The sequence below is a fragment of the Pararge aegeria genome, chromosome 19, assembly GCF_905163445.1.
Source record: "Pararge aegeria chromosome 19, ilParAegt1.1, whole genome shotgun sequence".
NCBI lineage: Eukaryota > Metazoa > Arthropoda > Insecta > Lepidoptera > Nymphalidae > Pararge > Pararge aegeria.
Window position 1 is genome coordinate 14,564,284 of NC_053198.1, and position 23,696 is coordinate 14,587,979.

Genomic DNA, 23,696 nt, shown 5'->3' on the forward strand with positions numbered 1-23,696 from the left:
TCAAAACTTAACTGCATATGATGTAAATTTTGATACCTCTTTTCACGAGGATGGTATATTTTTATTGAAATAAATATTGTTTGTGACGCAAATTTTTACAACTTGCAACACAAGGTGATAATTTATTTATTTACGTCAAAAATTATGAAAGTGTGTTACAATTTCGATTCTACAGCAATGAAATTTTAAATGCGTAATTTTTTTTTGTTACGTGACGTAAATTTTGACAATTATGTCAAAGAAACTGTAAATTTTTACGTCACAAATTGTTATGGGTAGAATTAGAATGTAATAGAGAATCGGGATCATGCTCAGTTTTTATAAGGAGTTATTATTAAAAGTTTCTATAGTCTGTTCAACAGCGTCCTACAATTAGAGAAATAATAACTTGCGGGCTAGCAGGGAGCATTTGCTTCCTGCGGATCCTTGTCAAATGACAGAAAAATAATGAAACGTGTGACGTCACGTATTACTGTACTTGTCAAATGACGGAAACAGAATGTGCCAAGTCACGCATTTACGTTAAGCGCAGGCTTGATATAAACAAAATATATAAGAAATACACGCTCGAATCAGTTCCGTATGTATACTAAATCAAACAAGTAGGTATATATGGGGAAATACCACTGACATTTATTATTAACACACTAGACTGGCTGTCTCTATACAAATGACAGCTTATATTCTGTCCCCATTTGAAGCGCCATATGTGACATAAGAGTGTCTTTGGTACTAAAAATAGTGTTTTTAGTTCTTTTGACACTTCTATTAGAGCGCCACACTGGCGTCAATCAATTCGAGACGATAATAAAGTGTACAAAAGCCTTTCCAATGGTAATAACAGAGGCCCAAGATACATTCTCGACGAACGTGCTTTATATACAGCATAGCAGTATTGTACGTGACATCGAATATTACATTTGATTATTGAACTAGGAACGTCGAGCACGCACATGCGTGCAAGTGGTACCGTAGTTTTACCTTTCAATAAAGTAATCATAATTTTTATCACACATAAATAACAAAAATAATTTATTTATTACAGGAGACCGCCCAGTTTTGGACCCAACGTTTAACGAAATGAAAGAAAGAAATAATGGGAATGAAAAATCATTTTCTTTAGCGATAAACAAAAATCACAAAAAAACAATAATTCAGTTGCTAATTATTATATGTTCCTACAGATTTATTTTAGTTTTAGACACCAATAATATTTTAACTCTGTCAATGTATTGAGTTTAACATTATTTTTTTAGTAAAAGATCAGTTAAAGTGATAAGGCCGCGTTTGCATCTACTTTTGTCTTTATTTTTTTTGTGTTTTGTACCAACCAAGTTATTCTATCTATATATCTATCGCAGTTTACGCACGAATCGCCAATAAAAATAAATAAATAAATATACTAGGACAATACACACATCGCCATCTAGCCCCGAAGTAAGCGTAGCTTTTGTTATTGGTAACTAAGATGACTGATGAATATATTTATGAAAAATATACATAAATCCTTATAAAATACAGATAATCACCCTGATACTGAAAATCATGAATGTTCATCAAACAAACATTGTCCAGTAGTGGTGATCGGCACGTCTGTGAACCCACGGCACTCAGGAAGCAGAGTCGCCCACTGCGCCAACCGGCCGTCAAATGAAACTAAAGCAGTCTAAAAGTGATATTCTATTGACACTAATTTGGTACTTGTAATGAAAGTAAATCAAGTTCCGGGCCAAACGACCAGTCTCCTTTCCAAATAACATACCTAGTAATATAAACAGGCAAATAACTTGAGCAATAGCGTCAGCTTATTTTAAGGTCCCTTTGGATACAAAATGTTCAGATGACAGATTGAGAGAATAGTTGCGCTATCCTTATCTATAGGCAAGAGTAGAAAAAGGATAGCACAACTGGCGAAATTTTTTAAAACGAAAAAAAATTCAGTTCGTTTTGGTAGATTAATAAACATTTTTATTTTGCTTTCTGTTTGTTCTCATTTTATTTACATATGGGCACAATTAGTTTGGTATCGTTGATTCAGTTTTGTTTTAATTTATAATAATGACACGTTTCTCGTTTACCCATTTACGATGCCGCAAAGGTATGAATGCGATCAAGAACATATATGTTAAACGTGTTATATGAACTCTTATTATCTTAATGTATAGTCTGTTTCTCAAAAGGGTCAGTAGCTTGACAGGGTCGTTGTGTTTTTCACGTAAAAACGTACTAGCAAGGAGTCTTGCATCACGACTTAAACAAACAACGTTAAAAAATGTATTATTTTTCTTTTTAACTATTGCTTTTTATTTGTAATATCAGCTAAACTGGGGCCTACTAACTGTTTTTCGAGTTAGTTTGTTACGCTTTCACGCCTTAACTGCTCAACCAGTCATTTTGTAAACACATTGTCACCGGTACGCTACCGATTCAGAGTAGTAGTCCACGGTAGTAGGGAACCCTAAAAAGAAGCGTATCGCGTCAAAATCAAAGAACGTTGTGATACGCTAAGGACGTCTTGTGTTAAAGTTATTTGCCGATTGGTATTTTTTTCTTTCTTAGAATATTGCACTTTTTACATTTAAAAGGAAAAATGCGTGTCCCAAGTTGTCCTTTATTAAAGCAAAGCCAAAACGCGGTTTCAACGCGCAACCTGCGTCCTTAACGGCGTACAAAATTGTGTCTTGATTATGATGAATTACAAGAAATGCAAGCCCGAGCAGCCTTAGTACAAGATTTGCCAGTTCGCAATCGAGCAGTCGTTTTCGCGTATAGAAATACTTGAGGATCTGAGTAAAATGAATCTTTTTGGAATTGTGTTTTTGTGGAACAAAAATCAGAAGTACAGGATTTGCGACTCTAGACCGAATGAAATTAGGTCCGGTTTACTTTGACAATATGGAGTTTAATTCTCGAAAACGACTACTCGATTGCGAGCAAGCAAATCTTGCAATAAAGTCTCTTGTGATTGGCCGAACTCAGTACGCAAATTTGAACGACGCTAAGAACGCGGCAGTATGGTCTCCGCTTTACAAAAGTCATACCACTAAAGCACGCGATTTCAATATGGAATAGTCTTAGTAAGTATCCCCGGTCGCTCAATTGGCGGGCTGCGGAGGCCTACGCAGGTACACAACGATGCCCAGGGCTCCGACCAGCACCGTGATGAGGTAGACGTCCCAGTTGGACAGTAATGTCGACTCGCCTGTCAGGAAGATCACTGCTAGCGGGCTCTGCCAGAAGGACTACAAATTATTGCGATTATAGCGCGGCTGAATGAAGTTTAACAATTATAGTACATTTAATTATAAGAATTAATCTCTCTCTCTCTCTCTCCCCCTCTCTCCCCCTCTCTCTCTCTCTCTCTCTCTCCCTCTCTCTCTCTCCCCCTCTCTCTCTCTCTCTCTCTCTCTCTATGTAAAACATATATTTGGAGAATATAAAAATAATGGAGATAGAATAAGCTACTACCATTACTAGCCATCTTAGATTGCATCATCACTTACCAAATTATTGTGGAATCTATTCCTACTCTAATCGGTGCCTATGCGACATTGTACCGGAGCGCTAAATCGCTTAGCGGCACGTCACCAGAGCATACCAGAGAAAATATTAATCGGGAATCGAACCCGGGAAATTTAACTTGAAATCACAGCACTCACCGCTGCGCCAGGGATTTTGTGTGCTTTCAGTGGCATGCATAGAGCGTATGCACAGGGTATGCAGATGATATAAAATGAAGAAAATCTCCAGTACGAGTTAGAAATAACTTAAGGATAGGCAGTTATAAAAAGCCTACCCTCAAGTATTTATAACTCGTACTGGAGATTTTCTTCATTTTATATCATCTGCATACCCTGTGCATACCCTCTATGCACGCCACTGCGTGCTTTATATAACTCTCTTCTCGTGGCTACTCGACTAATCTAAACTATATGTAACTATATGGTTGTTTTTTTTTGTTTTCTGCTTGGTCCGCCAATTATAGTAATAATTGATCTAACAGATGGTCCACCTCAAGTGGAAAACCATCGCCATAATAAACAGAGCACACTTCACAGGGCACGCAAGGAGCACGTCCTGCAACACGACGCACTGTGTCCATCAATTCGAGGCGTAGGTTTTAAGCCTCCTGTAATTACACCAGCAACCACGCTTTTCAGACCCGAACACAGCATGGTAACAATGCTGCTTAGCGGCAGTAATAAGAATGGCTATAGTACTTCTCCGGACGAGCCTGGTCACAAAAAGCTCTGCTTCTTCTAAAACACAGTATAGTTTTCGTACAAAACCATTGTATGGATAGAGAGATGAGATACCTACCTCGAGCATATTCTCAATCGCAGAATGCGCGTGCAGTCTCGCCAGGGCCAGGGCTGCGGGCAGACGCGCGTCGGGCGACGCGTCGGCCGCGAGGTCGTAGCATCGTTTAGCCAAGTGTAGGTCCCTACTCAGACCGAGACCTCTCTCGTGCATGTAGCCCAAGTTGAAAGTTGCCTGTGGCAATATCACATCAATACTTCAATACCAATATTAATGCGAAAGTGTGTTTGTCTGTTTCTTTGTTTCTGATTAAAGTCAAGAGAGAACTGCCAAAACGACTGGTCGGGTCTTTTTGATCAGAGGTCCTAAAGTTTCCACAGCAACGGGATTATGTCATTATCTATAAGACGACAAAAAGTCATCGTAAATCGCATCGCAGTCATTTGTCAAAAAGACAAGCGCGTCTTTCATAAACCGGTTAACTTAGGTTTATTAAACGTTATGAAATCGTTCGCTCAATTAGAACGGTAACCAATACAGTTTCGGTTCATTCAATATTTTAACCGGTAATACGCAGAATATTAAAATAAACCGGTAATCAAAGAAACTTTTTCACTTTGCACTATATACGAGTGCACATAAGATCTGCCTACCCTTAAATTTATGGCATCTTCCTTCACATGCCAGATTACGTTTGTGATTACGTATCTCTCTAGGTACCGTCACTTTATCAGTCCGTCAGTTTATTTATTGTACGTAAAAGAGACGTTCGACGGCAGTTAGCGCAGGATTTACGCATGTCACGGGATACGTGTACGACGCAAGACACGTGTACGCATCTCACCTGCGCGTTGTGCAGTTGCTCGGAAGCCACCCGGTAGTGATGCGCCGCGGTGTCCAAGTCCTGCGGGGTGCCCAGCCCGTAGTAGTGGTAGTCCCCGAGCTTGACGCGTGCGCCGGCGCAGCCCTGCGCGGCCGCACGCGACCACAGCTGCAGCGCGCGCGCCCAGCTCTCCGGCTCGGAGAACAGGCGAGTCTCGCCTGGATGAAGTAATGCCCGTTATTCCATAATCTTTAGGGAAATTATATACATACTAGCTATTGCCCGCGACTTCGTCTGCGTTTGATTTTGTTTTTTGATAGTTGTAGTTCTAAAAAAATTTAAAGTATTCAGTATCGCTAAGCCTTAAATGAGGGGTTTGCTGATGTCCGCTGAGGAGTTCTGTCCTCTATCTCCAACCACATTCATCAGATCTCCACAAAGTTTGGGCAAAATTAAACACATATTATAACCTCTATAGTACAAAAATAATTATTTAAATCTGTTATAATTTGTCGGAGTTATGGTGTACAATCGTCAAACACTTCTATCCCCTCTACCAAAGGAACCGAGCTTAATGTCGGGATAAAAAGTATCCTTACTTTTATTATTACTTCTAACACTTCCAAGAATATGTGTACAGAGTTTCATGAGGATCGGTTAAGTAGTTTTTGCGTGAAAGCGTAACAAACAAACTTACTTTCACATTTATAACATTAGTAGGGATAGGAATGTACATATATTTTTTTAATTGTTTCTTTTTTGTTTCAACTTTAATTTGATCTTAACTTTTTGTTTAATTTAATTCCAAGTTGTGTACGCATACTTTGGGTTGTAGCTTAGAACAAAACTTGTTATTACTTATATTTAGATCTACTTTTAGTTATTACCTGTTTTGTGTAACTTATACCAATAAACAATAGAAAATATAATGGCCTGCTGGACTAATACCCGTTTTTACTAAAAGAGACAATGCAAAGTATGAGTAAGGCTTTTCGCCGAAAAGTCGCCGACTACTAAAGTAGCCGGATAGTCGGCTTCAGACTATTCCTCGAGTAGTCGGCACATTCCTAAAACTTGACGCCCATTTTCACTAACAACGGACAAGGTATGGGTAGTATGAATGAATACACTTTTATTGTACACCACATAAACATAAAGAAAAATTTAAAATAAAAATCTAACGAAAAATAAGGCCGCCAAATTGTTTGGCGGCCTTATCGCTACATAGCAATCTCTTCTAGGCAACCAATAGCGTAAAACACTGCTTAAGAAGAGAGGTAGGTAGTGCATATAAATAAACATATATTTGCGTATATACCTATATATAATTAACTCACAATAAGTACATAATGCCTAATCAAAGAAGGATCCTGGGATCGAGATTCACTATGCAACGCATAAAACTTGTCTATGGTTCTTGCCTCGAGATGTGGTGTTTTGTGTTTGTGTTATCATATTTTTCTTGTGTCAGTTTACGAGTCCCCTGAATTTAAAGACGGTATTTATGCGATCATCATCATCAATAAACAGGTCACTACAGGTCACGGGTCTCCTTTCAGAGTGATAAGGGTTCAGGCCGTACTCCACCACGCCTGCCAAGTGCGGATTGGTGGACTTCACACACCGTTAAAAAGCTTATGGAGAACTAGAGTTCTCCATAAGCGCCTTAGAAGGCATGCACGTTTCTGCAAGGTGTTTTCCTTCACAGTTTTAAGCAAGTGATATTTAAATTGCTTGAACTATAAACGCACATAACTCCGAAAAGTCAGCGTGTCGGGGCTCAAACTCGGTCCCCACGAAAGGCGGGTTTCCTTTTGTGGGGACCGAGTTTGAGCCCCGCTTTACCCGCACTAGGCTATAGGAAAAAATTGAAAAAAAAAGAACATTTATTTCAAGTAGGCGTACTTTATCGGCACTTTTAATACGTCAATTGTCTGTTTATAGTGACTCTACCACCGGTTCGAAAGGCAGATTCAACTAAGTAAATAACGAATACCAAAAGGCAATGCCGAAGTTTCTGGAATAACTCTTATATTCAATAACGCTCGGGAAAGTTCTAACTCACCATCATCAAGAAGGAATGCAGCGTTGCTCTGCGCAACCTCATAGCCTCGTTCAGCTAAAGACAAGTACTGGAGGAAGGCAGAGTCCGAATCTCTGGCCTTGTAGGCCCGGTGCGCCAACATCAGACGGGAGCCCCAGCGACCTCTTTCACACACGTTCTTGAATAACTGAAACGGACAAAAACTTCGTTAAAGTAAAAAAAAATGCGGTGTTGTGTTTGGGAACTAGTCCAGTTTAGTCCAGTCTAGAAGTCTAGTCTAGCCGATAGCAATCGGTAAGGCAATAGCCTAATCGGTAAGGCTGGCTTTCGCATACGAGTTCGATCCCTCGCATACTTTCCGTATTCGAATATATATACAAAACGTAAGCTTATAGAAAAATCCTATTATAATATTAAGGATGTAATCCATGTATGATAATAAAGGTTTTGAATTGCTAACTTCATAGCTAAACACTAACTCGTCTGTGATATGGTGATAACAAAAAAAAAAACTGGCTAAGTTTGTTGTGGGCTCTTCTTAGACCCTCCTAGCTTTAGTTTTAAGTTAACGAATGCAGTTATACCCATCACCTAACATTAGTGTTAGCATATCAAATGTATCAACGCTTAATAAGTGCTTGTGATTTGAGGTCTACATGAATAAAACACTTTTGAATTTGAATTTGAAATAACAACTATTCTAAAGAAGTTTGATTAAAAAAAAACGTGTGAGCCGTCACGGGACGCCTGGCAGATGTGAAACATCGAAATTGTTTTCTGTAAGTTATTGCAGATATTACATAATGAAAAGATAAAGCAAAAATATACAACCAAATGCATAACCTTTTTGAAAGTAGGTTTATAATGACTGTTTTATTACATAATTAATATTCATTTTTATTGTTACATACGAAATACAAAAATTCAATCATATAGCGTGGCGAAGCGTCGCCACGGCCTGTGTCGCCACGCCAACAAACAGGTTTACCCTCCGCATAAAGCTGTTACACATCAAAAAATGGAAAGTAACGCCTGCTTCTCTCCAACTGTCCCAAATTCAAATTAAAATCTTTATTTTCGTGTTTGCAGGTTAATATATTTTATCAGGTTAAATATTTTTATTTTTCTTTTTATTTTAAACATCTTTATTGCGTAGCAAAGGAGAAATTACAAATACACTTAAAAAAAAATAAAAGCAAAAGGCGACCTTATAACTAAAAGTGATCTCTGCCAGGTAACCTTAAAGATAGTACACAATAATACATGAGAGACGGGAAATCGCAATTACAATAAACAATACATAAATTTACACACTTAAGTACATACTACTAAAAAAGAGATAAATAAAATATGAGATAGATATATATATATACAATAATAAATATTTATATATATTTTTATTATTTGACGGCCGACTGGCGCAGTGGGCAGCGACCCTGCTTTCTGAGTCCTAGGCCGTGGGTTCGATTCCCACAACTGGAAAATGTTTTGTGTGATGAACATGATTGTTTTTCAGTGTCTGGGTGTTTATCTGGATATTATAAGTATATATGTATATATGTATTATATTCATAAAAATATTCAGTCATCTTAGTACCCATAACACAAGCTACGCTTGCTGTGGGGCGATGTGTGTATTGTCGTAGTATATTTATTATTATTTCGTTAAAGTTGCCGGCATAAACTGGATGCAAATAGCCAAGGATAGAGACCGGTGGTCATCTCTGGAGGAGGCCTTTACCCTCGCATGAGAGGGGTTCCTGCTAGAAGTTATATAACACCAGATAACACTTATTAATTGAATCACTTGTTATTTTACTTTTTTTTTTTTTTTTTTTATTGTTGATGTTATCAGTATGTTGTAAGCAAGAATTAAAAGGCTTTTTTTTTTTTTTTTTTTTTTTTTTTTTTTTTTTTTTTTTTATTTATTTTATTTATTTATTTATTATTATTTATATTATATGGAAAAGAAACTCCAGAAAGCCTCACCTCCGCAGCAGTGGGGCAGGAGCGCATCACACCGAGTCCTTGCGCGTGCATCTGTGCCAGGTGATACAGCGCCAGCACGTGGCCCGACTGGGAGGCGAGGGAGAAATACTTGTTCGCTTTCTTGAAGTCGCGCTTGACACCGATGCCGCCTGTAAAGCAGGGACTCTCATGAGCTAAAATCAGTTCTCGCAACTGCGTCTAATCAAGCAACCTACCTCGAAAACCTGCATTTTAGTAGTACTAGTATAGTACTAGTACAACTAAAATGCAGGTTTTCGAGCCGACTAGACAGCCGATTGGCTTTTCTGAGTCCAAGGCCGTGGGTTGGATTCCCACTACTGGAAAATGTTTGAGTGATAAACGCAAATGTTTTCACTGTCTGGGTGTTTATCTGTATATTATAAGTATTTATGTGTATTATATTCATAAAAATATTCATCAGCTATCTTAGTACCCATAACACAAGCTACGCTTACTTTAGCTAGATGGCGATGTGTGTATTGTCGTAGTATATTTATATTTATCTATTCATGTTCATCACACAAACATTTTCCAGTTTTGGGAATCGAACATCAGAAAGTGTAGTAATAAACGGGGGTAAACTTCTCCTTTTCCATGTTCGCTTGCAGGTGGACCGGGTAATTATATCCGGGAAGGGGAGGGGTGGGGACCAGGGGCGTGCATAGAGGGTATGCATACTATATAAAAAGAAGAAAATCTCCAGTACAAGTTATAAAAAACTTAAGGATAGGCATTGTAAGAGTTATGAAAAGCCTACACTCAAGTATTTATAAATCCTACATTTTTATACTATCAGTATGGGATACGGATGTTTTATCATTTCCTTACTGAAATACATGAATCCAAGATGCAATTGTCCTTCCACCCAACCTTGGTTAGCAGCTACGGTGAAATACTTGTATGCCTTCGCAGAGTCCTTCGCTACTCCGCGTCCCTAGAAATATGTTAAAATATATTTACACTAGCTGTTATATTCCCTTAGCAGTGGCGTTCCTGGGGTTTTGAATTTGAGCAAGCCCAGTTACCTAAAGGACAAATTCAACTTGTCATGACAATATTAACAAATCTTTGAAAAACACTACGATTAAGGTCAGCACGCGAATTATGAATGGAAATTTCAATTGATAGTTGGTTGGATTGAGAAGATACTATGCGCTGTTTGCCAAAATTAAAAAAGTCATCACAGAACTCCAAGTGTTTCTGTGAATTCTGGTCATATTAAGTTTTATGACGTAATTTGTGTAATAACCAGCCGCGTGCCAACCATTCTTTTCATTAGAATGGGAGCAATTTATTAGAATGGGAGCATCAAACAGAGTTCTACAGATCCATTAGGTAAACTTTGGGATACTAATCAATAATCATGAATAGTTGTAACGCAAATAATAACAGGCGTGTAGTTGTTTTAATTTGCTTGCTGGTCATCTTCACTAACTTCAACTCGCAATCTGGCATTTGATCTCCATATTAAATGTTCAACACCGGCGGGAGCCCTTTTCTTCTCGGGGTGTTTAAAAAAAAAATATATAAATTCATTTATTTCAAGTAGACCTCATATAAGCATTTTTGAACCGTTAAGTCAGTCTGTTTGCAATGACTCTACCGCCGGTTCGAAATGCAGATTCAACCGAGAAGAAGCAGGCAAGAAACTCAGCAGTTGCTCTTTTCCAACATCAACTATTTACATTTTACCATTCACTTTTCTATCTTGTGAGAAGATGAAAGCGGAGCCGGATGCTTCCAAGCAACCTTGTCAGTAACAAATGCATCAATTGTATAACCTCGCTGTAATGTGCTTTAACATTTTCTTATTTTTTTTTTTTCATTTCATATACATTGCTTTTATGTAGATACATACGTCCATGTCAGGACGTTGCAAATATAATTATTTACTTTTCTTTATTCATGGTTTCACTAAAAGATCACAATATGGAATTATTTAATATTATAATTAAATAATTCCATGTCATACAAAATGGAATTATTGAATTTAATTAAAATTAAAATGTAAGTCCGATAGTAATATTTGTTATTGTTAATCGTCAGATTGGAATTATTTGATTTAATATAACACTTAAAATATGAATTATGGATATTATAAAGATAAATTTTAATAATAATGATATTAAAGACCTGATATAGTGCTAGTCGATCGATCAGTGCGCCGTGTAATAATTTTTGACATTACCATTCTATATGACGATAATCTCGTGAAAGCTAAAAAGGAAAAAGTTCGTGAACAAGGTCCAAGTATTTAGATAATACTAGATTACCGCCATGTCGAATGTTGAGTCGACCGTTATTGTTCCGATCGTCGTTTCAGTCAATGGTCTTCTGGCGAAAAGCTTCGACCAACATCTTAAGAAGCTTTCGCTTGGTTGTTGGATCAAGGGTCGGATACAGAAGGCACTACTCTTTGAAACGGCGCGTATTGTGAGTAAGTTCCTCACTCTGGAGCCCTAACTGCCGGTTGCTTGGGCATTCAAAAGCCCCGCAAGCAGAGGGTGGATGTTTTTTCTTATAAATTTTGTTTTTTTTATTTTTTCAAGCATTGTTAAGAATTAGAAAAAAAATAAAAATCAATAAATTTGAAAAAAAAATAATTTATATTTATTTAAATTATATTATCTGTTACCTGTAAATACATAAGGCCCATGCCACTCTGTCCCACTGGGTTGTTAAGCTCGGCTGCCTTTTTGAAGTACTCGAGCGCTGTGGCGTTGTCCGCCTTGATGCCGTCCCCACCTTCCAGGTAAATCTGGTAACGATTAGAAATATGATATTATTTATATGTTATTATATACATATAAATAATATATTTATGTGATGTTAAGTATATCATAATGATGTCCAAACAACCTTTTATCAACCTGCTCTTGGAATGACAAGGGTTTTTATAAATAAATAAATATACCACGACAGTACACACATCGCCATCTAGCGTAAGCGTAGCTTGTGTTATGGGTACTAAGATGACTGATGAATAATATATACAAAACCTTGTAATATACGCATGCAAAAATTTTCCAGTTGTGGGAATCGAACCCACCGTCTGCGCCAATCGGCCGTCTAAATTTTATTTAATGTAATAATCATTAGAAGAGCAACCTGGTTCGAGCAATAATTTACACCCAAGCTTTTTTATCGATTACGTAGTCCTTTGTACTATAATATGACTATTATATAAGCTTACGTTTAATACAAACTTTGAACTATTTAAGAGACATCACCAAGATGTCAATGGGTAGTTTATTGTCTTATATAATGAGTTGTTTTTTTCGAACTTCGCTTGAAATACTGTAGTGTCTAGTTAACTCACCTTTCCGAGGAAAGCATTAGCCACGGCGTTGCCAGACTTGGCCGCTTGCTTGAAGTAATGCAACGCCTTGCTCTGGTCCAGTGTGACACCGCGACCGCCTTGGAAGTGGAGCTGGCCGAGACCGATCTACAATCGAATTATACAAGATAAGTTAAAAGTTTCATTTATTCAGAATATTGGTAAGGGTACAGAATTGAGTTATGCGGAAGGAATCTGAATATTAGTTAACTTGTAATATATATACATCTCTTATAATATTTGTCTCTTTTAATAACTTATTATATTAGCTATTAGTAGTATCTACTTAAGTGTGTAAATTTATGTATTTGTTTATTGTAATTGCGATTTCCCGTCTCTCATGTATTATTGTGTACTATCGTTAAGGTTACCTGGCAGAGATCACTTTTAGTGATAAGGTCGCCTTTTGCTTTTAATTTTTTTTAAGTAAATTTGTAATTTCTCCTTTACTACGCAATAAAGATGTTTAAATAAATAAATTAATTTATTTGACATACTGCGTCCAAGGCCGAGGGTTCGATAGCCACGAGCAAGAACTAGTATAGGTACATAAATGTGAAAGTGTATATGTTTGTTTTTCTTTTTTTACGCCCGAACTAAGAAATCAATGGAATAGATTTTTGGCATAGAGTTAGTTGAAAGTACGGTGAGTAACAAGGGCTACTTTTTATCCTAAGAAAACAAAAGGTTCTCAATATAACCGTAATAAAAGCGGACGAAGAACGCGGGCAACAGCTAGTATTTTCTATAAACACGTATTGTTACCATTACTTACCACCTTATTACTTTGATCATAAAGGTTTAAATTGCGCGTGACAACGTAAGGTGTAGGAATTTCTCTATGCATCTTATATCTTTAAACAAGAGTTGCTTGTTTAAAGATATAAGATAATATATTATATATTGTTTATATCTATTGGCTTGTATATATATATATACAGCTTTTATTTACTATGATGATGTTACTACAACGTAACATTATTATATAGATTGGAATCTCGGAATCGGCTCCAACGATTTTCATGAAATTTAGTATACAGGAGGTTACGGGGGCGATAAATCGATCTAACTAGGATTCATTTTTAGAAAATGACATTTTAATCGTGTGAACGCACCCTAAGTGGCCCTGCCGTACTAACAAGATGTAAATAAATGATGTTATTTATGAAGTCCAAAATGGCCGCCGTATCAAATTTTCAATTTATCAATATGGGTGTAATTTTCGAGGTACACTGGGATGCTACGAACGAATATGATATTATTATTGAAATCCAAGATGGCCGCCGCTAAGGCTCACTCGACTTCACTAGACGCGATATCTATACACACCTGCGCCTGTACGTCCCCCTTTTCGGCCAGCAGCTGGTAATACTCGATGAGATCAGTGTCGAGAGCGGAGCCGGTGGAGACGCCGTCCAATTCGTCCATCAACCTCACGCGATGCACCGCCGGGCCCCCGCTGAGGCTCACTTGACTTGCCACTGCAAGAAAAAAATGTATTACTATTGGATAGAAGCAGACGTTACTTTGCGGAAATCCATAATCTATCTATATATATAAAAGAGAAAGTGTGTGGGTATGTTCCGTATAGACTCCGAAACGGCTGGACCGATTTCAATGAAACTTTCAGGGAATCTCCGGATTGACCTGGCGAGTAATCCTGTAAAGTTTGGTGACGATCGGAGCACTCCTGTTTTTGAACTGTCAAACTGTCAAATACAGCTTTTATTTACTATGATGATATTCTATTGTTGGGTGTACCCATGTACACCATCCATGTAGATAATGATCTTCACCCGCTCGAGAAGAGAATAGAAGAGAATGAATACGGAGAGAAATAAATGATTTAATATATTATGAGACTTAACCCAGATAAGCCTACTGTCCTATATTTAGGACAGTAGAAATAAAAAATAATATCAGAATACCCTCTTTATCTAAGATTATTTAGTCTTATGATTTGCAGTAAGAAACGTGTCAGCTTTATTAGAAAAAATAAAAAGACAGTTATTTTAACAGTTTTTACCTTATATTTTACCTTATAAGTGTGTAATAAAAGTGCGTTGCAGACATGGCAAATGACAGGTATGTATAAAAAGTTATATTTTACTCGTGAGTTGTTTTTTTCTGTGTTAATATCTAGTTGATAACCTTAACTTTTGTACTAAATAAATATTCTAGCAAAATAATATAAATAAATTACGTATAACTTGTTACAAATACTAGCGTACTATATATAGGACAGTAGGATAATATACATGATTTTAGTACAATAATACAACTTTTTCTTTACAGACCGTTAGCTGCGCATGAAATTTTAGATGCTTTAGAAAATGTTTCTGATAATGAACAAGATTATAGAGAACGACTGATATGTATTCTACCTCCTCCTGTTGATCCTGACTGTCTCACTGACGAAGATTCGGGTGAAGAAGATAATGTAACTTTGAATAATTTGCCACGAAACATTCTGCTTCACCGGCTGAAGTAATGATTCAAGGGCAGATTATGGTGAGAGATACAGAAGAAGAACCTTCTACAGGTCGAACTAAACGTAGGCGTACCTACGCATGGAGAAAACGGGACTTGGCAAAAAATCAAGTGAATTGGCCAGATGTTCAAGACGCTTGCCAAGATAAGCGCCCAATTGAGTGGTTTGAAAACTTCTTAGATGAAGATGTTATTTCGTTGTTGGTGTCAGAGAGCAATAAATATGCTGTCAAAAAGAATTTGCCTGGAGACATAACCACTGAAGAAAGAATAGAAGAACCACAAAAAGAATAGAAGAACCACATATGGTGTCCATCTATAACAAATATATGGGAGGAGTGGATCGGTCTGATGAAAATATTTCACATTACCGAATTGTTATACGAGGTAAGAAATGGTACATGCCGTTGCTCACACACATGATTGATCTTGCCGAACATAATGCATGGCAGTTATATAAAATAAATCATGGAAAACTGGATCATCTTGGCTTTCGCAGAAGGGTAGCAATTGCTTTGATTGAATCAAACAGAAAAAATGCCAAAAGAGGGCCTAGCCGACCCTCCCATCATGAACATGCTGATAGTCGTAAAGACCAAATGAATCATCTGGTTATTCCTCAATCGAAGCAAACACACTGTCGTCAATGTCACAAAAAATGTTTGACACGTTGCAAGAAATGTGATGTTGGAGTGTGTGTCAAGTGTTTTGAAACATATCATTCATAAATAGTGTTAATCTAGTAAATTACATATAACAATGGGTAATATAATCAATAGTTATCTAATAAACTACACTTTTTGATTACATTCTGTTTTGTCATAAATGGTCTTTTATTTCCTCTTATTATCCTACTGTCCTACATATAGGACGGCTGTTTCCCTGAAAGCCTTACACTTAATTTTTTTTTCATCATTTTTTTTATGTTGCATAAGATCTAATAAACTAAATAATGTAACTTTTTTCTAAATTTTCAGAAAATTTTAGTTTCAGGCTTATCTGGGTTAAATTAAAAATTTAATGATGTAAGTTTATTGTTGAAATAAAATAAAGCAAAATCTAGCCCGGCGAAGCTATACTAGCGTACCCAGCCCGTACACTAGTATATTATGAAAATTATGCATATTTTACTATACTCAGCGAACAGCAGGAGAATCTCCTGCTTAGGAGAATCGTTAAACAATTATTCATTGTAAAGTCAACATCTCCTGAGGATGCTCCGGTTTCGGAGCGAAACATGCGTAGCGAATGTACCCTGAATTGCCGAGGATCTGTTTGGTGTGGAGTACACGGATTGAAAAAATTATAAATTACACTATACAGATTCTCCTGCTGTTCGCGGAGTACGTACACAGTACGAGTACACAAACGCGCGCGCACACACACACACACACACACACACACACACACACACACACGCACACGCACAAACACACACACACTGTCAATATTGTTTGATTTTGATTTCTTGTGCCATATTTGAGAAATATTTGTTTTATTAGAGCATTATTAAAGGCTATGTTAAATAGCGAAACCGAAGCGAAATCTCGCGAAATCTCGCGAAAACTCATAAGGAAACAAAATAATACAGCGGGTGGACGATGCGACACGGCGGGTCAATGTATACTTTTTTTTTACTTTACTACAATCTGACCTGATGTAAAGAGATGATGCATTCTTAGATACTAGCGGGCTAACCTGTTAGGAATTATGGCAGTTAAAAAAAACCCATACTCCTAATCGGTTCCTACGCGACATCGTACTGGAAAGCTAAATCGTGGTAATTAGGCACGGCCGAAGCCTCCCACAAGACTAGACCAGAGAAAATTTCCAGCGGGGAATCGAAACCGGGACCTCCAACGTAAAACCACAGCGCTCAACGCATGTACGATAGTAGATAAAAGTTTGCACAAAAAAAATGTACAAAAAAGTGGCATACGGGGAATCGCAAGTGTATCAACATACCTTTGCTTGCAACCTTCATGTACAGTTCCAAAGCTTTGGGGCAGGAACTGGGTACAGTGACTCCGGCCCAGTGGCGGTACGCGAGCGCCATCTGTGCGTAGTCGCTTTGCCCCAGGGCTCCCATCGTGTAGTGAACCAGGGCCTTAGCCTGCGAGACCGGCACAGCTATGCCGTTTGCGTACAGGAACCCCATACCCTATGAAAAGATATGAACATAAATAATATATATAATAATGTTTATACTTTATTTATACTTAATTACTCCCTTCAATGGGTAGTTGGAATAAATTGCGTTTCTGTGAAAATACAAGAAACAACATTAAAGCCCTTACTTCAGGTATTTAAAATGCAATCATTTCTTCATAAAATAAACTCTTAAATATCTTTTTTAAATGTCACATATCACTGAAAAAACATTGGTGACTTTAAGAAAAGGTTCGAAATATATGAACTCGAGAAATTATTTCTTGACATATATATACAACTTGTAACCGAATAACGAAATACTGTTGAAGGGTGCGTAAGTATATTTCGTAAGGAACAACCTTGTAAAAATATTAAATCAAAACAAGCATATTTATTTATCCGTACAAACGAATTCCAAACGGTAAGCGCTTACTTTTGACAACCCTATTGAAGATAAAAGACCGACACGCGCTTAGTACCCACGCTACGTGACGCGTACCTAATAGTGACAAGAATCACCTGAATTTATATATGATGTTAGGACTTTATCTGATTTGTTTCAGAGAAAACCAAGGTAATGGTTTACTCAAAAACTAATAGCGTTTCGGTTTCACAGATAAGTCTTAGAGACAGTAAATAATGTACCTCTAAAGCCTCTGAAGTATTATTTCGGTTTTCATTTACACGTTGTATAAACTAGCGCTCGACTGCAATGACACCTGATGGAGCAGCCTGAGATTGGGCGCGCTTGCCTAGAAGATGCCTATTCACTCTTCATTTGAAGGTACCCAGATTATAGGTATCGGGGAAGACGGAAGATGGAAGGGCATTCCAGAACTTTGCGGTACGTATTAGAAAGGAAGAAGCAAAGCGCTTCGTACGCTTTTATGGTATTTCAACTACGTGACGGTGCAGATTTTTGGGTACCTCGCATGCCTTGATGAATAATTTATATATATAAATACTTCTAATATAGCGATAAACAGCTCGACATTGAAACATTATTTTCGTCACACAAACGTCTGCTATTTATTTTTATTACACTAGTTATACAAGTTAGTATATGAGAGCAATCCTGAATTTCTAGAAATGACAGGAGACAAAAAATATATAACTGGATTATATCTACCCGCGGGGGATACAATTAACTTGTCCACATGTACCGCAACAGAGGAATGGAGAAGTTAAACCACCCATTTTATCCCGCATGACTTTAAAAGTCCTATATAATAACAATACATTTTTATTAAAGACAAAAGAGCCAGTATACATAAAATTCACAAAATATATATATGATAATAAAATTAGGTTAAAATAAATAACAATGACACTTAAGTACTAAAAGATGAATAAAAAGATATGTATATCATTTTCACCAATGCGCCCATGCTTGGAGAATAGATCCCTATCCCTGCTAATATTATAAATGTCAATGTAAGTTTGTCTGTTACGCTTTCACGAAAATCTACTTAACCGATCCTCATGAAACTTTGTTACACATATTCTTGGAAGTGTTAGAAGTAATATAGGATACTTTTTATCCCGACATTAAGCTCGGTTCCTTTGGGACAGGGGGTGAAAGTGTTTGACGATTTTACACGATAACTCCGACAAATTATAACCGATTTAAATAATTATTTTTTACTATAGAAGTTATATTATGTGTTTAATTTTGCCCAAACTTTGTGTAGATCTGAATGTGGTTGGAGATAGTAAAACTCCTCAGCGGACATCAGCAAACCCCTCATTTAATGTTTAGCCATACTGAATACTTTATTTTTTTTTAGAACTAAGTACTTATTGAACGCCACATCAAAAACCAAAATCAAACGCAGACGAAGTCGCGGGCAACAGCTAGTATATATATATAATGGCAGCGGATATACATTTTGCCCATTCCCCTTGGAGAGTAGCACTCTGTCAGTAGGGTGGTACCTAACCTCCACCCACAAGACCAGACCACAGATAAGGAATCTCGTCTACAACAAAGTAGTTTTATTAAATGCTTACTGCTTATTTGCATCACATTAAGGCTCAAATTTGCTTAAAATACTTTAGCTCGGGATTTTGACACAACGTAACAGGATTTGCGACTCTAAAACGAGTGTCACTAGGTCCTTTTTACATTCACGTTGCAGAGTTTAACACTCGAAAACGACCCCTCGATTACGAGTGAGTAAATCTTGTACTAAGCCTGCGGTAGTGTAAAAAGGACTTACACCGTGAGCATCTGCATTTCCTTCCGCAGCCAATTTTTCAAATATGTCCTTCGCTTTCTGGACATCCAGTTCCACGCCCTCGCCGTAGATATACGACCAGGCTAGCTTGATCTTAGCTGGTACATAACCTGTATCAGCCGCTTCTTTGATGCTCAGTATCGTGCCGCGGAGATCTGGGGTCCTGCGTTCTAGTTTATCCACTGCATCCTCGTATATATCTTTCGCTGTAGAAAATGTTTTTAGTTATTTCAAGTGTATTGTTATTAATAGTTTTTAATACTACTTAAGGGGCATACCCATACTTTGTGACACATTTTTGTACAATTTTTTAATACGCTGGCTACCTGCCAGGGCTCTGAACCGGTTTCAATTTATCGGAAAATTTTGGTTTATTTTAATGACCGTTTAAACGATTGAACGAACCGAAATGCTATAGGTTACCGTTCTAATTGAGGGAACCATTTCATAACGTTGATGAATTTTAATAATTTCAGAAGCGAACGAACGTAACTTAATTACAGAACGCCACGCGCCGTAAAAAAACATTAGATTATTCATTTAATCATTTAGAACATAACAGACAGAACAGATAAGTTTAATAAAATTCAACTCACAAGGAAACAAAAAATATCAAGCGATTCGCGTTTTATTTGAATATGGTTCGGAGAAGATCTTGCTTTTCATGGAGGATATTGACTACGTGACCAAAACCTAACCATTCCACTCGCCCTCGTGACCAAGTGTGGTAAGTAAGTCAGCTCTTGACTGCAATCTCACCTGTTGGTAAGTGATGATGCAGTTTAAGATGGTAAAAGGCTTACCTTCTAGGGCGTACGGGAGTTAAATAAGCCCCATACCCTAAATCCCTCGGCGGCATGTCTTTGCCGGCTGAGGGGTAACTAGCCACGGCCGAAGCGTCCCATCGGCTAAAGGTCACGTAGTATGGCATTCCCTTATTCGGACCAAAAGGTTGGGTGTTAAAATGTATACAACGTGTAAATGTAAAACGAAATAATACTTAACAGGCTTTAGAGGTACATTATGTACTGTGAAATCGAAACGCTAACAGTGTTTGAGCAAACCACTGCCATAATTTTCTAAAATAAATCAGATACAGACCTAACGTCAAATGAAAAATTTAAATCAGGTAACTCCTGTCACTTTTACCTTTCACTGTGGTTGTCATAAATAAACACTTCAAATATTTAGAATTAGTTTGTTAGGAAAAATAATCCTTCAACAGTATTTCGTAATTCGGTTACACGTTGTATGTATAGGTAGTTGTCTATCGGGTACTGCTGATTTAACATATTATTATGTCTTACCTGTTTGTAGCTCGGGCGACAGCATAGGCTCCTCTTGTTCAGGTAAGGGTGGCAGAGCGTCAAGTATATCCTGTGGATTTTCTGCAGAATTCTGCAAAAAAAACGTGTCTGTATTATATTACATAATACGTATAAAGATAAGTAGCATTGTAAGTATGTTATATATTTATATGTATATATCGATATATGTATGTATATATATTGTTAGGTATTAAGTTTAATTTTATGTATAACTAATTAGTTTGAAAAGTGTATGTTTTTTATTTTATCACCTGTTTATTAACCTGTTGCTCTATCCCGTTTTCCCAAACTTCATTCTACCATAAAGGGTTGTCTGGAGGAGGTCGCTTAAAGCGATAAGACCGCCGATATGTAATATGTATATACATATATATTTATTACATATATTTTTTTTGTTTTTGTTATTTCTTATTTTAACTTTTATTTTTTACAATAAAGACTATCTATCTATCTACCACAGTCTTGAACACTACTACGGGTAATTTTATTTTAATATAAGACTGATTAGTAGTGCTTAACTAATATTATTATGGTTATATTAAAGGGATGGGTGAGTAATATAAATAAATCATACGAGTTCAGAATGTATTAACTGGAAGGTTAGTTTGAGTCAAGCAAAGTCATATACCCATATTCCAACATACCCACCTAATTAACTTTATTAGTAAAAAAATACCTACCCTACATCAAACCTTAAAGGCAAGAGCCCTTTTCAAAGAATTATCGAAAAGGGTTATCGAGTCTACCGGTGATCCTAGAGCGGGCAGTTACCTTGGCCAACAAATTAGTTTGGCCATCCAGAGGGGCAATGCTGCCAGCATCTTAGGAACTGTGCCTCGCTGCGGTGGTTTCGAGGACGTTTTAGATTTTATTTAGTTTTTAAATAGTTTATTTTAGGTTATAGTTATGTATTAATAAAAATTATATTTTAGAGATAATCAAATAAATTAATATATGTTTAAATAAACCTTAAATGTATATACTGCTATACTTTGTATATACTGTATACAACAGTTAGAAAATGCTATCATGCAGATTCTTAAGGCAAATTCACAAACAGTGAAAGAAAACATTGCATTTGTACAAACATTTTTTCTTGAAAGTGTATGGAGTCTACCACTAATCTACGGGTTGATAATGTTCTTATAATTATACTGTTATTATATGTCACTTACCCCTAATTCATTTTCATGTGTGCCCACACCTTTGGCATCTTGGAGCCAGTTGGGATCATGTCTGAAAAAAGTTTTCTTCAACAACTTTAATGTGTGATCCACTTGTTCTAGACCACTTTCTACCTGCGCTGGATCCAATTCTAAAACACATATTAATTTATATTACTTATAATTTCCCCAGTTTAACACATTATATTATTTCCTCTAGACGAGTTTGGTAGCTGATTATGACCATGGCTATTTACCAACAAAGATATACATTTAGCGTTCCAGTATGGTTTTGGGAGGTATGGCTTAGGCACAGAATTGAGAACATACAGAAACCATGTACAATACAAAAACCACTCCACTTCAGTAGTGTTTCTCAAACAAACGGTTAATCAGTTCATACCCTTTAGCACTTGACAGTAATTATTTGACCTGTAATGTTACCATAAAATGAGAAAAAGTGTTTTAGCAACATTCAGCAGGTGTAAAGTGAGATGTGATGGGGCTTTGGCCACAATGCACTGCTTACAATAATGGCTGAACGAGCATTCTGCATGTTCTTAATTCTGTGGGCTTAAATAAATCTGCTATACAGCAACCATCTTAGATTGCATCATTGCTTACCACTAGGTGAGAATGCAAATCAAGGGCTAACTTCTAGTGACTTAAAAATAAATACCAAATTATAATTTCTCAGATAACTATATAGCTTTCCATTTTATGATTTAAAGAAAATTTACACATTGTTTTCTGGATTGAAATATTATCAATGAATAATTATCTGTGAGCCACTAGCACAAGCAATATTTTTAATTAAATAAATTATTAATAAATATACTACAACAATACACACATCGCTATCTAGTCCCAAAGTAAACTGAATCAATACTCATAACACAAGCTATGTTATGAGTATTGATTTAAAATTGTTTTAATTAAATTTAAAAAGGTATAGAATTTAAATATTAATTCAGATCATAGTAGCTTTTTTTTAAAGCCATTAAGTGAGTTTGTATCTGCAGAGTTTCTCAACATGCAGACCTTATGAATATGAGCAAGACAAAGATCATGCCTCCATCCAGTAATTTTTGAGCCCCTGCACTGAAAATTCAAAATTGTAGATGAATATTCGTATATTCATCCTAGGATACACAATCCACTTATTTATTCTTTCTATGGACGTAAAAATAAAAAATATATATTTAAAAAGACAATTTACCTTTATCTCCTACATCCCCTTTAAGAAATTCTGCTGCTTTACTTAATGCTTCAGCATATTCCCTTAAGTCTTTCATTTGTTTGAATTCGTTATTCAAGGCCTCAGAAAATTCATTGAAATACTCTGGATCATTACTGCTTTCTTCTTTGACATTCTCCACCGAGTTCTCATCATCCTTGTCCTTCTTTTGAGCCTCTGGGCCCAAAAGTTCGGCCGCCGATAACACAAAGCAAAGCCAGATGATATACAGTTTTAAGTTATCCATGTTTACATTTGAAGTCGAGATTTCGACAGAGACTTACGTGTCCCTAAAATAATGCAAATTGTTTTGCATGAAATATTTGTGTACGCTTATATTGATATGCACAAGTGCTCAAGACCTCCAATTACGATAATACACGTGTACTTTTCGACTTCGAATTACATGTTTTAAGAGTTAAATTTATTTTAGCTCGTATCAATTTCTGGATGAATTCTGTCAAGTTGACTCAAAACTGAAAAGTCAAAACGAGTGTCAACTGTCAAACAAAATAACAAATGCCAAAATATATCTGTGGTCTGGTATCAATATAACCCCAAATAAATTACCTAATATCTGCAGGATAATACAAGTTCTATAAAAATATTTTTATCA

The 23,696-nt window shown here is 36.6% G+C and overlaps 1 protein-coding gene across 2 annotated transcripts; it reads right to left on the bottom strand.

Annotated features, from left to right (window-relative positions):
* Nucleotides 1–1,639: 1,639 nt before the first annotated feature.
* On the bottom strand, nt 1,640–23,535 carry LOC120632267 (protein sel-1 homolog 1). Of its 2 annotated transcripts, none has more exons than XM_039902090.1 (14): nt 23,063–23,535; nt 21,856–21,995; nt 20,660–20,750; nt 19,335–19,558; nt 16,930–17,125; nt 13,804–13,955; nt 12,457–12,582; nt 11,773–11,895; nt 9,966–10,071; nt 9,117–9,265; nt 7,149–7,314; nt 5,105–5,301; nt 4,321–4,494; nt 1,640–3,230 (listed from the first exon to the last, which is right to left on the bottom strand). In XM_039902090.1, exons 1-14 carry the CDS (start codon nt 23,325–23,327, stop codon nt 3,096–3,098), a joined length of 2,244 nt encoding a protein of 747 aa, XP_039758024.1. In that variant the 5' UTR covers nt 23,328–23,535; the 3' UTR covers nt 1,640–3,095. The 2 variants fall into 2 exon arrangements, with proteins under 2 accessions (XP_039758024.1, XP_039758023.1); XM_039902089.1 differs by having other exon boundaries at nt 1,640–3,242.
* Nucleotides 23,536–23,696: the final 161 nt, after the last annotated feature.

Coding starts and splice junctions, on each gene's coding strand:
- LOC120632267 (XM_039902089.1), bottom strand. CDS start 23,327: ATGGATAACTTAAAACTGTATATCATCTGGCTTTGCTTTGTGTTATCG. Junction 10,072..11,772: donor TGGGCCTTATGTATTTACAG/GTAACAGATAAT, acceptor ACATATTTCTAG/GGACGCGGAGTAGCGAAGGA. Junction 7,315..9,116: donor CCTGCCCCACTGCTGCGGAG/GTGAGGCTTTCT, acceptor TGTCCGTTTCAG/TTATTCAAGAACGTGTGTGA.